A 15543-nucleotide genomic window follows, 5' to 3' on the forward strand; every position below is an offset into this window, starting at 1 on the left:
TGCTGTGGCCAGGGAGTGCAGTGGAGGATGGCCCAGGTGCTTGGGCCCTGCACCCCATGGGAGACCAGGAAAAGCACCTGGCTCCTGGCTCCTGCCATCGGATCAGCGCGGTGCGCCGGCCGCAGTGCGCCAGCCGCGGCGGCCATTGGAGGGTGAACCAACGGCAAAGGAAGACCTTTCTCTCTGTCTCTCTCACTGTCCACTCTGCCTGTCAAAAAAAAAAAAAAAAAAAAAAATTCTCCTGTTCTGTGGTTTGTCTTTTTGCTCTGTTGATAAGTGGCCTTTGATACACAAAATGTTTTAAGTGTGAAGTCCAGTTTGTCTATTTTTTCTTTTATTGCCTGTGCTATTGGTATCATTTCTAAAAAAAAAAAAGTCATAGCCAAGTCATTGTTATGAAACTTGTCCCCCAGGTGTTCTTCTAAGAGTTGCCTAGTTTTAGGTCTTATATGAATCTTTGTTTCATTTTTAGATTTTTTTTTAAGACATGAGACATGATTTTTTTTTAAAGACATTTTAGATTTATTTATTTGGAAGGCAGAGATACGGAGAGGGAAGGAAAGAGAGGGAAGATAGATCTTTTTTTTTTTCTTTTTTTTTACAGGCAGAGTGGACAGTGAGAGAGACAGAGAGAAAGGTCTTTTGCCGTTGGTTCACCCTCCAATGGCCACCACGGCCGGTGCGCTGCGGCCGGCGCACCGCGCTGATCCGATGGCAGGAGCCAGGTGCTTCTCCTGGTCTCCCATGGGGTGCAGGGTCCAAGCACTTGGGCCATCCTCCACTGCACTCCCTGGCCATAGCAGAGAGCTGGCCTGGAAGAGGGGCAACCGGGACAGAATCCGGCGCCCCGACTGGGACTAGAACCCGGTGTGCTGGCGCCGCAAGGTGGAGGATTAGCCTAGTGAGCTGCGGCGCTGGCCAAGATAGATTGATCTTCTATGCACTGGTTAATTCCCCAAATGGCTGCAGTGGCTGAGGCTGTGGGCCAGGCCGAAGCCAGGAGCTCATGAGTGCAGGAGCCCCTGCTATGCCACAGCGCCAGCCCCTTTGAGTTAATTTTTGTATATGCTTTTAGTAAGGACTCAATTTCATTCTTCTGCATGTGCAGTTTTGCAAACATTTTTTGGGGAAACTGCCCTTTTCCCATTGAATGGTTTTGGTACCTTTGTCAGCAATCAAGCTCTCTGTTCTGTTGCATTGATCTATACATCTTTCTTTATGCCAGTACCACACTGTTTTGATTGCAATAGCTTTGTGTAAGTTTTGAAATCAGGAGGTCTGAGTCTTCCAACTTTGTTCTCTTTCAAGATTCTTTTGGCTGTTGAGAGTCTCTAAGATCCCATATGAATTTTAGAATGGAGATTTTTTTTTTTTTTTCTGCAAAAAATATCTTGGGGGGCTGGTGCTGTGACATAGTGGGCTAAGCCTCTGCCTGCAGTGGTGGCATCCCATATTGGTGCCGGTTTGTGTCCCAGCACACAAAGCTCTCTGCTTTGGCTTGGGACAGCAGTGGAAGATGGCTCAAGTGTTTAAGCCTCTGTGCCCATGTGGGAGACCTAGAAGCAGCTCCTGACTCCTGGCTTTGAATGCGCCCAGCTCCAGCTGTTTTTATGGAGCAAACCAGCAGAGAAGACTTTTCTCTCTGTCTTTAACTCTACATCTCAAATAAATAAATAAAATCTTTGAAACAAAATAAAAAAAATCTTTGGGATTTTAATAGAGATCACGTTAAATCTGTAGATCACTTTGGGTAATTTTGGCATCCTAAGGTACTAAGTCTTCCAAGCCGTGAATGTGGGGTATCTTTCCATTCATTTGTATCTTTAATTTCCTTCTGCAATGCTTTGTACTTTTTAGTGTACAAGCAAAAGTTTCCTTGCTTAATTTATCCCCAAGTATTTTCTTCTTTTTGATTATTGTAAATGGGATTGTTTTCTTAATTTCGTTTTCAGAGTTTTCATTGTTAACATATAAAACCACAACTAATTCTTATTGCTTTTACATCCTATTTATTTATTTTTGACAGGCAGAGTGGATAGTGAGAGAGACAGAGAGAAAGGTCTTCCTTTTGCTGTTGGTTCATCCTCCAATGGCCACCGCGGCCGGCGCGCTGATCTGAAGGCAGGAGCCAGGTGCTTTTCCTGGTCTCCCATGCGGGTGCAGGGCCCAAGCACTTGGGCCATCCTCCACTGCACTCCCAGGCCATAGCAGAGAGCTGGCCTGGAAGAGGGGCAACCAGGACAGAATCCAGCGCCCCGACCGGGACTAGAACCCGGTGTGCCGGTGCCATAGGCGGAGGATTAGCCTAGTGAGCCACAGCGCCGGCCCTTACATCCTATTTAACTTACTGGAGCTAACAGGATTTTTTGTGGAATCATGTCATCTGCCCCCACCTAATGTTTTAAATATTGTTTTGCATCTTCTTTTTTCATTTAATAAATGCTCCAAAACATTCACCCACTTTAATTCGTAGTTTATCAACGTTTGTTAAGCCTAATTCCCTTGACAGTATAGGTGAAGTGTTCTTGGGAACAGGGTGCAGTGGGCCAAGGCCTCCACTCCTGCAGAGCTTGCACACACACCTTCCAGCCAAATCTGCCTAATGAGCTATCAGAGCATAAAAACCCAGAAACTTTTTGGAATCTAAACCAAAAGACCGTGTGACCCCTGAGGGGTGGGGGAGGAGAAGCCACTCTTGACTGGCAACCTTCCTGCGTCTTTGGCCGGCTTTCCCTGCCCTGAGTTTACTTTTCCATGTGTGGACCTCCTCCAGGAATCTTTATCCTGATGAGAAGGAAATGATTCTATTTAACTCTGTCCCGTGGTAATCCCAGGTGGTTGTTGTTTTTTTCTTTCAATTTAACCTATTCTTTATCCCCTACCAGATGGAAAGCATTTGTTTTGCTGCTGTCAGATCAGCAGACCCCAAGACAAGTAGACTATGACAGCCCTCTCAGGGATGTCAGTAAGGTGCTGTGAGTAGGCTGAGGGTCTGGCAAGGGGTGGTAGGGGGTGACCTGGAAGAGAAATACAGAGGTGGTTTTGTAGGGACAGCATGCTGGTCTACCCTCTTCTGAGAATATAGGAGGCTGTCCAGTATCACTAGAGTCTTGGGTACGTATTCATTTATCTTTTGTCTATGTGTACCAAGAAAGGCCCAGAGCCAGAGGTGGCTGGGAATTTGCCTTTATCGTCATCACATGGTGCCCCCGGGAACGGTTCTCTAAGCTTTAAGTTCTCTAAGCTCTAAGTTCTGTAACGGTTCCTCAGCTCCACCTCAAAGGGCTCTTTAGATGGGGAATGTGATGAACTGCTTTCCCTGGGACTGAACAGCCTGGTGTGGTGAGGAGGTAGGGAGCAGCACCACTGCTCTGTTCCACCTGACCTCTGTGCGTCACTGAGGAACGAAGCAGGGTGGCAGACACGCTAGTCCCACCTTTCACCAGCCTGCATCCTGATCTCAAACTGGTGTTTGGGGGCGATCAAGTGATTTAGTCAAGGCTGCATTGCTGTAAGCAGCAGGGCAGAGGGTTCAACCCAGGGCTGTTTAGTGCTGAAACCCAAACCTGTTCCCAAACCTTATTCCCACCTTTTCCCGAGAGCCTTGAAAAACCCCTCCTCCATCAATCTAACACACAAAGGTTGTGGATCCACAATGAGAATCCACCTCAGTGTACTCCTGTGTCAAGGGGCCTTAGAGGATGGCCTGAGCTTCCTGATGGTTTGTGGGGCCCTGCCTGACATCTTATGCTTGGTTCTACAGCAACACATCAGGCCATTTTTTTTCCTTTTTTTTTTTTTTAAGATTGATTTATTTATTTGAAAGGCAGAGTGACAGAGCTCTTCCATTCATTGGTTCACTCCGCAAATGCCTGCAACAGCTGGAACAAATCAAGTTGAAACCAGGAGCCAGGAACTCCATCTGGGTGTCCTATGTGGATGGCAGGGACCCAAGTCCAGCTGCCTCTCAGGTTGTCCTTTAGTGGGGAGCTGGATCAGAAGTGAAGGTGGGACTGATCCCAGTACTCCGATGTGGGATGCAGGCGTGTTAGGCAGCCATGTGCCACAGTCGAGGCTCTGCCTAAAATCTCCCCACTTTCTGGCTGACTCTTCAACCTCTGGGGCTTGATTCAGTTGTTCATGTCTGCAGGAATCCCCAGGCTCAGTTAGTTGGCCTTCTACCATGTGGCTGTCTATCACAAGCATTTTGCCAGTGAGGTTCCTGTGATAACCTGGAAGCTTCCTGTAGCTGAGGCAATGCTTTATGCATCCTGACTCTCCCATTGCTTGGCCCAGTATCAGGCCCATAGTAGAGATCTGCGAGTGTGGACCGTGCGCTACAGAACATGTAGCTGAAGTTGTGAGTGGGGTGATCTGAAAAGCAGGCATTGGCTGGGATTGGTGCCTGTGCAGCTGAGCCCGCTGCTCAGCCTAGCCCAGCTCTTGGGTAGTCAGGATGGCCTGGGACACGCAACTTAGTGTTCTGATGTGCCTCTTTAGGGGTCTGATGACTTCAGGGACTGAAAAGCTCTCAGAAGGCCACTGGGGATGCTCTCTGCTGATTGCTCATCAGGACTGTTGCTCAGTCACCTGGAACTTTCCTGGTTAAATGGCAGATGCCCAGTCCAGTTTGGCTTAAGCAGAAAAGTGAAATGAATTGTCTCATTGTATGTCAAACTACCCCAAACCTTACTGGCTTAAAATAATCAGGGCTTGGCAGGTTCAGCTCATTCCCAGTTCTGTGGAGTCTGCTGGAATGGCTCAAAGCTTAGGGCTAGACCAGCTCACCTTGCCTGTGTCCCAGGCCTTGGTTCTCACTGTTGTCTGGGCTCTTGGCTCCTGTTCATGTGACCAGCTTGGACCTCAGAGCATGGTGGCCTCAGGGTAGCTGGACTTATCAGGGAGCAGAATTGCACTGCCAGCCCTTTTTTAGGCTTCAGCCCTGAACTGCAGTAGCATTCTGTCACATCTTGAGGGTTAAAACAGGCCACAAGGCTAGGCTAATCCTACTTTAAGGCTAGGGAAGCCCACGAGGGTGGGAACCTTGAGATGTGGTTCACTGGGACCTCCTGAGGTAGCAAAGCAGCAGTGAGTGTCGTGCCTGGGCTACAGCCTCAGGTCTGCAGGGTGCTCTCCAGTCAGCAGGTCATTAGGACCCAGTGCGCTTGCCACAAGGTGTGAGCTTGTGCTGTCTCCTCCCCTCTCCCCCCTCCCCTATTTCTCACCTGTGGGCTTTGCATGGGTTCCCTCCAGGCAGTGTCATCCTCACCGTCACAGCAGACCAGACCCTGTCCCTTACAGCATCACCTAGCTGGACAGCACGGCACGGTACTGAACATCTCAAGCTTTGGAGCCGGAGGCTTGGCTGCTTCAGGTGCTTTTCTAACTTCTCTGTGCACCTCAGTGTCCTCCTCAACTGTGAAAAGAGGCTGTCAGATGTGTCTGCCCCAGAGAGTGATGTGAGATTTGAAGGATGCCCAGGCTGTGCCACCTGAGTGATTTGAGGGCAGATCAGAACATCAAGACTATGTCAGTGTTTGGGGAGGGTTGGTTGTGGCATTGGAAAGGCAGAGTTCCTCAGGAAATGCCCTGGTGTGGCTCTGGCTGGAAGACACTGCTGGAGGCTGGCCTGCTGGAGCTTCCCCAAGAACCCTGGTAGAGGTGGCTTTGCTAATGGGTCCAAGTCTTCCCCCTCCTGCTGCTGTCCTTACCATACTTGAAACTGTCTTTTGGGGCCGGCACCATGGCATACTAGGTTAATTCTCTGCCTGCGGCACTGGCATCCCATATGGGCACTGGGATCTAGTCCCAGTTGCTCCTCTTCCAGTCCAGCTCTCTGCTGTGGCTAGGGAGGGCAGTGGAGGATGGCCCAAGTGCTTGGGCCCCTGAACCCACATGGGAGACCAGGAAGAAGCACCTGGCTCCTGGCTTCAGATCAGCGCAGCGCCGGCCGTGGTGGCCATTTGGGGAGTGAACCAACGGAAGGAAGACCTTTCTCTCTGTCTCTCTGTCTATAACTCTACCTGTCAAATAAATAATAATAAATAAAAATAAAAAAAAAGAAACTGTCTTCCATTCTGAATTTCACAGGAGTCTTAGTGGTGCTAATTTGTCTCTGCCCTCTGATGCCTTACAGGGCTCACAGCTTGGGCCTCAGTGCTAGATGCCTCAGCCAGTCTTTCTTTTAATTAATTAATTTGTTTGAAAGAGTTGCAGAGAGAGAGGGAGAGACGGAGTACTTCCATCTGCTGGTTCACTCCCCAAATGGCCACAATAACTGAGGCTAGGCCAGGCCAAAGCCAGGTGCCAGGAGTTTCATCTGGGTCTCCCATGTGGGTGCAGGGACCTAAGTGCTTGGGCCATCTTCTATTGCTTTCCCAGGCACATTGACAGGGAACTGGAATGGAAGTAGAGCAGCCAGGACTCAAACCAGCATCAATATGGGAAGCCAGAGACATAAGCAGCAGCTTAACCCCCTATGCCATAGCACTGGCCCCACCCTCTGTCAGTCTTACAGTTCCTCATGGCTTTTGGAACAGCAGCATCTGCATGACTCAAGGCTGGACCCACAGCCCCAAATGCCCTTTCTATATTTTGGGAGGCTCTCCTGCAAAGCACTTCCTGTCTCCCAGAAGCCATTTTCTCACAGCCGCTCCCCTCCAAGCTTTTAAGGGAAGAAGAGCACAGGCATGCCAGTGTAGACCTGAGTGCATGGATGAAAAGGCACCAGGTGGAGCCCTCCCATCCTTCTCACCTGGGCCCTTAGCACCTGCCTTGTTTGGCCCACTGCCTATAGATCTCTGTATTCTTCTCTTCAAAATTGAGATGAAACTAATTAAGAGTCTACCCTGCCCAGGCCCTAAAGGGAGAATGGCTTGCAAATTCTCTTATCTTCCCTCCTGCATCTCTGAGTGCTTCCCCAACCAGTCCGTTCCTCCAAAGCTGACAAGAGCACAGGCTGGCCAGTGGCTTGTCACAGGAAACCTGAAAAGATTGATTGGAACACACCAGCACTAGAGTCCCCTGTATGTGTGTGACAGCTTTGAGTACCTTGCATGTGCACTAGCAAGATGGTCAGCAGCTGTCTGGCTAACCTTGACCTGTCTCCATAGAGCTCTGGCTCTTAAATGTGGGCCTAGGAGTAACCAAGGGAAGTTGGGACCAGGCTGTAGTTGCCAATGGTGACAGGCACCAGTTGTAGTAGCTTTGTTGTTTCGGAATTCACTAAATGTAAGAGATGATATTTCGAATGAATTCCATACTTCCCAAAGGTTTTAACTGATGCCCTGAGATAAAATAGAGTGCTCGTGTTTGGCACACCTACTCACTAGTGCCTGGCACAGCTGTTTCCCCCAGTACCATGCAATCACCTGTAAGAAGGAAGGCGGGTTCCCACTTGTGTTATGAGAGCTCATGCTTGATCAGACTGTACAGCTGTGCCTGGAAGCTGAGGTGAACTGGGGGCCGCCTGGGGCATGTGCTGGACATTGTCTTTTGGGTAGAAGCATTTGATTTTCACACTTGCCTGGAAGCCCTGGTGGGACTTTCATGGCCCTCAGGCAGCTGCCGCCTGCCTCTCCCCGCCTGCACTTGTGATTCTGGAGCTGCCAGCCCTCATGCCAGTGTCCACATTGCCTCCTCTTGGTGACAGACACACCTCTTCAATTAAGAGAGGCTTGACAACAGCTGCTTGTCTCCATCAGCAGTCACTGATGCCCAGTCCGTTGTCCTGTGTCAGGTGTGTCATAGTACAAACGTTACTGAGCTGCCACTCACCAGGCACTGGGCATGTGGTGATGACCACCACTACAACTGATGGGCACTTGTAGATCTCATGCTTTCAGCCTGGAAGCGGACCAGAGAGCTGGACAAATGCCCATCCGAGTGAGGCTCCAAGATTGCCTTCCACAGTCTGCTGGACTCGGAAGTAGACTTGGAATTCTTAGGGCATTCTCACCAGTTAAGTCCACCCCACTGCCCGTCCAACTTCACGGGCTTTGCCTACTCAGCTGTATAGGGCTCCTGAGGACTAGCAGCTACAGCCCTTTCCCTGGAGGAACAGAACACCCAGCTTCTCGTGGAGCACGTACTCTGCAGGAGGGTCGCCCAGAGGAGATGCCACCAAGGGCCTTGTGTAGACTTTGGTGCAGCACAGACACCCGGAGGGTTCTGTGGGAAGTAAGACCCCTGTGCTGTGGCTGTCCTGCTTGGCATCCAGGGAGGGCTCCTTTGTCCATGCTGCCCGCTAAGTGCAGACCCACGTAAGAGGGATGTGTCTGCTCATGTGCACCTGTGACTCAGCTTTCATCACAAGCAGCCTTTACTAACCCCTGTCCCCGGAAGGTGGCAGGAAAGTGCCCTGGCACCCTGTGCGCCCTGTCACTGGTAGTGATAGAGTGCTTTGTCCCGCTGTTGAATTTTCGACTCTAATGTTGCTTGATGCCTTCCAGCAGTTGAGACTTTAAATGAAACCGTTGGATCACTCTACGCTTACCCACAGGTGATGCGTCTGGAGCCTGTTACGTGTCCAAACTGTAGTGACCAGAGAGATTACTTGAATAAGCAGTACTGTAAACTTTTTGAGTATATTGCTCTTCTCCAGAGAATAAAAGCCAAGTTAGATGTGTTTGGTTTTTTTCTTTGTTTCCAGGCAAGCCGATTTTTTCAGTCGATATTCACCCTGACGGGACCAAGTTTGCAACTGGAGGACAAGGTAAGTCCTGGGAGTAAAAAAAGGAAGCAAGCGCATCACAGCTCTGCCACCTTGCTCTGCTTCCCTTGGTTGGAGAGAATGTGTGCTGTTTTGTAGTATGGATGGGGCTCATTTAAAGTGAACAGTTACAACCCGTTCTCTGTATGGGTGCAATCAGAATCCTCTTTTCTTTATTTTTGCTGTGGTATGCACTCTATAAATCTTTTGGTGCCAGGTTTATCATTCTAATTCCCATGTATTGAGAGAATGTTAAAATTAATTTGGACCTTCAAGCCCAGACTTCTTGAGTTAACTTGGAAAGACAACCCCACCTTTCATACCGGAACACGAGATGTATGTATTGTGGTGGAAGGTGTGCTCCCACGGAGCGCCCAGCATCCCCAGCAGCTTCCCCTGGGGCGGGCCTCCCCCAACCTGCCTCCCTCCGCAGCACCTTGAACATGCCTTTGGGAGCTCCCCATCCTCAGGCCAGGCGGGGAGCAGAGAGGAGTGCAGGGACGCTGTGGGCAGCGCGGCCTGTCTGTCCTGCCTCGTGCTGTGAGTGAGCCTGCAGCCTCCTAGAAGGGTGCTGCACTGGCTGGGGAATGGCGGGTTTGGCCTTCATCCACAGAGTCCATGGAGGAGGCACACCTCACCGCCTTGCTCATGTTAGTGAGGCCTGGGAGAGTTGTTGAGGAACTCTGCGTGTTGCCCAAAAGTCATTGTGACTGTAGCATGCCCATTTCCAGCTGTCTGTTGGTTTTTCCTCCCCTATGGTAGAAACTTAAATGAAGGTATGTGCCTTTGTTAGTTATTAGTGATGGGAAGCTTAGGAAGAGACAGCATTAGTAAAATGCACAGATAGATTTTTGAGCAGAGCAGTGTATCAGCTTAGGACCACAGGAACCCTAAATCCCCTCTTTTGGTTAATCTCCCACCTATGGGTGACTGCAGGAGCAGATAAGAAGGTAATGAGCCCTTCTATATTCAGGGCACATTTCACACTGGGATCTCAAAGCATCCAGTCAGCTCTGGAACAGCTCTGGGTTCCAGGCAGTGTCTACAAGGGGAGGGAAATCCTGGTAGGGACTGTGCTTTGTTCCTTGCTTTCTAGAGCACACATGCACAGAGCTGAAAGGGTCGTGGGACCCACAAGGAGTCTGGGTCCTGGGAAGGGATGAGGACCTCCTAGGGGCCCTGGTAGACCCATGTTAGAGACCAAAGCAGAGCTCCGTCCCCACCCCCAATTTCCATTCGTGTTCTTTCCATAAAGCCAAGTTGGGCTCGGCTTACTGCTGAATCCATGCTGCTTTGGGTCTCCATGAGTACTTGTTTCTCTTCCTTTCTGTAGTGCACCTTAGTAATTCAAATTCGGTTTCCTTAGTCTAGTCTGTTATGATACATGGAAGCTAAGTGAGGACTTCCCACAGTTAATATTATGTGTCAGCGTCAAATTTCTCCTCCTTGCACATTAAGCTGTACATGCTCCTTCCTTCCAGGGCAGGATTCTGGGAAGGTTGTGATCTGGAATATGTCTCCAGTCCTCCAGGAGGATGACGAGAAGGATGAAAATATTCCCAAGATGCTTTGCCAGATGGACAATCACTTAGGTATTACAGAGTGGCCCTTTGCAGGCTTTGCGTGTTGGCAGAGTGCCCAAGGTTAGCACATGTGTTTGTAATTAGAAAGATAAGGCCCCGTGCGGCGGTAACTCCCCTCGGCCTGCTGTCTGAAGGCACAGATGTTGGCTGCACACCTGGGTGAGTTATTCAGCAGAAGACTCGGCCCGCCCACAGAACCATCTTTGGACAGTCTGCAGGTACCTCTGGTGATTTCCTGCTCATGAGTCGTTACTGCCTGATTCCATGGGGCTTTTGGGACCAGCGACCCGGACACAGTAGGGTTCTGGGGAAGGGTGCATAAGAAACAACTCACCAAAATGTCTCAGGCTAGCACTGTGTCACTCTGGGCCTCTCTTCCAGGACCCTCTGGGCTGTTAGCCAGTGTCGTGGTTTCCTTTCCTGCCGTAGTACCTTAGTTTCCTAGCCCCAAGGTGCTCCAATCATAGTTGCTGGCCCTTGGACATTAGTCCCTTCCTTCACTCTGTGTGTTCTTGTCCTCCCAATATGCTACTCAATGTCCTTGGGACCCGGAGCACAGGTCACTCACATGCTGTGTGTTGGCTCCAACCTTGTTAGCATCTGTCGTATTTCACTTCTCCCAAAGGCTGAGCTGTGAGTGGTCCTGGGGGAGTTTCTGCTGCTTTTAGCCTACAACAGCAGCCTCAGTCAATCTGCAGTGCTGACAAGTTTAGAAAATCCAAATTTAAAAGGCTTGCCTTTGATGGGGGAAATGAAATCAGGAGTTTTATACTCTACTTAGCTGCGCCCTTGAAAGTTTTGGAAAAAGCAGCTTCAGCCTTTGTAACACATACTCTCATTTTTGAGAATAATCCTTACTCAGAAATCCATGTCATCAATAGATGGCCCTTTTGAAATCATGAGGTTTAGTTACCATTTATCACTTTTCTTGGGAACCAGCCTCCCATTGACTATTTGATTCAGCACTAACAATTCTCAGATGATACATATTTTAACCCCCAGACTGTTCTGGCAATTTTTATTACAGCACAAGTAGGTTAGTACTTCCACTGAATTGTTTTTCTGGGGCTGTCTCACAGTAGATGCCTTAAATAGATTAGGCAGAGTAGATTTTATAAACCCTTTACATCTTGCCAAGCTCTGCATAAAGCAAATGGGCGTGACTATTGGATTTTCATCACCCTATTTTTTTTTCTTCCCAGCATGTGTGAACTGTGTGCGGTGGTCAAACAGTGGGATGTATTTAGCTTCTGGGGGAGATGACAAACTGATTATGGTGTGGAAGCGGGCTACGTAAGCATCATTTTCCTTTATTCACACTTTATTTTTAGAAGCTTCTTTGCTGGTCTTTACCACAGTCACCTTTCCCACCCTGCCGCTGAAGTGCCCCCAAGCTCCGACCTCAGAAATGGCGAAGCACACGTAGGTCAGGAACAGAGGAACTGGGAGTCGGGAGCGGCCCTTCGCCGGGCTGCAGGCTCGCCTGGAAAGGCAAGCCGGCCCCTGCTCGTGCTGACACGGTGGCCGCACTTGTTTGGTTCTTCCTCAGATGAGCTTTCATGTGGAACGCCAATACACAAAGTGGCTGAAAGTCGTGAAGCTCTGATGGATCAGGAATGGTGGTCCAGAGCCCACCCTCTGCCAGTTCCAGGCCAGGGTACCCGACCCCACATCATCACTCAGCCACAGTGGCCCTGTGGCCATGGCTTTGAGAGCAGAGGCACGCATCTCCTTCAGCCTGCTCGCCTGCCTCGGCAAGCTCTCTTTCTGTGTTGGTGGACAGCTTTACATGAGCCGAGGCGGTTAGCCATGGGCCCTACACACCTGCTTATCCCGCAGTCGCATGGTTTCTCCACCTCAAGTCTGAGGGAGGACTGTGTGATTCATTACAGGGGGATGATTTTGCTATCTGAAATAACCAACATAAATATTTAGTACACAATTTGGAAAAGTAGGAAGATATAAACAAACAAAAATCTCTGAAAATCCCTCCACCTAAAGAAAACCATGGTTAATATCTCGGTATTTTTGGTGCTTGTTCCCCGACCTATCTCCCCTGCCTAGTGATAGCCTTGTTACATGCATATTTGTCTCTTTGCATAAGTGGTAGAAGCAGTATCATGTTATCTCTGATGTCCTGTGGCCTGCTTCTTTCACTTAATGATTCATTGAGAACATATTCCCATGCAAGATTTGTGATGGCTGTGCAGTCTTCATCAAGTGCATGGATCATAATTTACCCACTCAGCCCCTTTTGTTCACCAGCCAGCCAGTGCTTTCTAGCCATTGTCTGTTTTTGGTTTGTTCTGTCTGCCATGATAAGCTGTGCTACAGGGAGCATCTCTGCAGCCTCTGGAGCCCTCTCCCCACCATGAGTGCCTGTCTGACTGCTCTCTCACACAGGTACATCGGCCCCAGCACCGTGTTTGGCTCCAGTGGTAAGCTTGCCAATGTGGAGCAGTGGCGGTGTGTCTCCATCCTCCGGAGTCACTCAGGCGGTGAGTGGGACGGCCTGTCGGGCCGGGTGGGCATCCCTGGCAGCTGCCTCGGGTCGGCAGCGGCACCTCCACGTCCCCTCTGCGACTGTCCTTAAAGCTGCCCTCTGTCTGGGCTGTCCCTCCCCTCACCATCGGTCACCCCTGCCTGTCCCTCAAGGCCTGTGCAGTCACCATCTCCACTGCTGCCCTCATGGGGTATATGTTTATATCTTTAATGTAGAACTTCCCACCTTCTGCTGTTTATCCTGCTGAACTGAATCAGTACCTTCATCAGTGGATCACTGAGTCCGTAAGCGCACTTTATTTATTCCCCAGAAACCAGCCTGCAGGTGCCCCATGCAAAGTTTCTCAACTTTACCTAGAATGTGGTTAGAGATTGTTTAAAGTCAATGGGGTGTGGAGAGAGGCACATTTTACAGAGTTAGACCCGAGAGGAGGAAGGTCAGTGGACAGTGAGCAGTGTGAGCCCATGCGCTGTGCTTGGCTAGGTCCCGAGGTGCCAGAGTGACTGCAGCATAGACTTCTCGGGAAGCCTGTGGTGTAGCTCAGGAAGAGACTGAAGGGGTTTTTTTCGGGGGATGATTGGGAGTCAGAAGCAAGAAAATCTTGGTGTGATTGGTAATTTGGAAGCATTTCACCATGGCTAGCTCTTTACAGACAAGGCAGGGAATAGCCAAGAGTGAGGCAAGCCAAGCATGCAGGGCTGGGGCAGGGAAGGCTCACTTTGTAGGACCACCACAAAACACGGAGTTAAAGGAAAGGTTTATTGTCAAGTGGGGGAAACCCGACAGGCTGGAGGGAGAAGGCGAGAGAGGGCGAAAGGGAGAAGGGGGTCGAGAGAGAAGAGCAAGGTCAAGAGAGCATGTGTGTGGGAAGGGGGTCCTGTCATAGTCTTGCAGGGGTTAGGGAAGTGGGAGCAATGAATCCCATTAGGGTCGGGGTGGAGCTGACGCTTGTGGTTGGGCCATTTGGTCACCTGACTTTGTAGCAAGCCAGGCTGGGTTTAGGACCAAAGTTTACTGTGCAAGATGGTGATGGGGCCACAGATAATTTTGCTAACACACTTGACCTGTTCATGAGGAAGATACGGGGGCCATTAAAAGCTTTGAAGCACAGGAGGGAGGTCACTCTTGTCAGCTGTGTGAGAAAGGGTTAGGGTCCTGTGGGTCAGAGGGAAGCTGCATGGGCCTGAACTAGGCCTGGGGTAGTTGGGAGATAGAGGAGGAAGAGGAGACTGATTTACAGAGCACAGGGAGGGCTGATGTAGGTTCTTGGCTGGGTGCCTAGATGGCCAGAGGTGTCCCCTACTGAGACGTAAGGACTGCAGGGTTATACGCAGAGAAACTCCTTCGGGGGGGGATGTGCCAGCCTTAAGGGTGGGGAGGAAATGTCAGAAAACTGGGGATTGAGTCTAGAGCAGCAATGTGGGCAGAGGATCAGGATGAGAGATTTGGGCGGCGTGAGCTCTGTCTCTTGGCAGCATTTGCTCATCAGGTACTCCATAGACAGGCAGAAAGTGAACAGATCACGTCTTGGTGATTGCAGAGGGAGTCCCGTGGGTGAGGGATGAAACGGTAGCTGAGTGTTATTGTTTGATGACAATAAAAGGTATAATTTGCCCCTCTTTGTTTGACAGCAACTCACAGAGCAGTGTAACTGGGCTTCTGTGGCACATGGCACACATGTCTTTGAGGGTAGTCAGGTGTGAGATGGGCTGGGATGAGGACTTCCACAGGACCCCTGACTTGAGTCGGCCCAAGCCCATGACCTCAGCTTTCTTCCTGCCACCACCACCCCGTGTGTCCATCTCCTTTACCAGGCAGGTGATGTTAGCTGCCTTCAGCTGGAGGACCTGCCAGTCCTTTTTCACTGGACCTCAGAGCAGGTCTGGGAAGAACCATTCAAGAAGAATAAGTGGAAAAATGAATCAAAAAGTGCTAGGCCTCTGAAAAGCCAAGTATGAAAAAGATACTTGGCATATTGAATTGGGGGTAGGAAGGAAAAATCCAAAGTTAAAAGTAAAAAGTCTATAAAAAACATTTAACCCAGGCAGAAAAAAGAAATAGTCAAAGAGTACAATATAATGCTTTCTTTTAAAAGATGTATTTTTTTTTAATTTATTTGAAAGGGAGAGATGGAAAGAGAGAGAGAGAGAGAGAGAGAGAAAGGTCTTCCATCTGCTAGTTCACTCCTCAGTGGCTGGAGTTGCGTGGATCCGGAGCCAGGAGCCAGGAGCCTACTCCTGGGTGGGTGTAGGGGCCTAAGGACTTGGGCCATCTTCTGCTTTCCCAGGCTATAGCAGAGAGCTGGATTGGAAGTGGAGCAGCCAGATCTCAAACCAGCGCTCATATGGGATGCTGGCACTTCAGGCGGTGGCTTAACCCTCTGTGCCACAGCGCCAGCCCCAATATAATGTTTATACTCTTAAGCTAAAAAGCAAAACAAGTGTCAGATCTTTGGCGCAGCAGTTGAGAGCCACTGCTTGGGACACGATATCCTGCATCAGTGTATCTGTTTTGAGTCCCAGCTCTACTTCAGATTCTACCTTCCTGCTACTGGAAGGTAGCATCTTGGAAGGCATGTTTAGTGATGATTCCAGTGGCTAGGTCTCTGCCACCTACATGAGAGACCTGCATTGACTCCCTGGGTTCAACCTGGCTCAGCCCTGGCTACTGCAGTCATTTGGGAAGCAAACCAGCTGATAGAAGATATTCATTCTCTCGCTCTCTCTCTCTCTCTCTCTCTTTTTTTT

General features: G+C 49.8%; 1 protein-coding gene across 3 annotated transcripts in view; it reads left to right on the plus strand.

Annotated features, from left to right (window-relative positions):
• HIRA (histone cell cycle regulator) overlaps positions 1-15543 on the plus strand; it is a 99155-nt gene that overhangs the window by 18669 nt on the left and 64943 nt on the right. The window contains exons 2-5 of one of the 3 annotated variants that reach the window (XM_051837242.3): positions 8651-8713; positions 10192-10302; positions 11496-11586; positions 12697-12791. In XM_051837242.3, the coding sequence (XP_051693202.1) occupies positions 8651-8713; positions 10192-10302; positions 11496-11586; positions 12697-12791 (360 nt within the window). Of the gene's footprint in view, positions 1-8650; positions 8714-10191; positions 10303-10371; positions 10512-11495; positions 11587-12696; positions 12792-13011; positions 13081-15543 lie in introns of those variants that run through there. The other 2 variants (XM_051837244.3, XM_051837243.3) reach the window with 2 other exon arrangements.

The sequence above is a fragment of the Oryctolagus cuniculus genome, chromosome 21, assembly GCF_051225735.1.
Source record: "Oryctolagus cuniculus isolate XC-2025 breed Fujian yellow rabbit chromosome 21, ASM5122573v1, whole genome shotgun sequence".
NCBI classification, from domain to species: Eukaryota; Metazoa; Chordata; class Mammalia; order Lagomorpha; family Leporidae; genus Oryctolagus; species Oryctolagus cuniculus.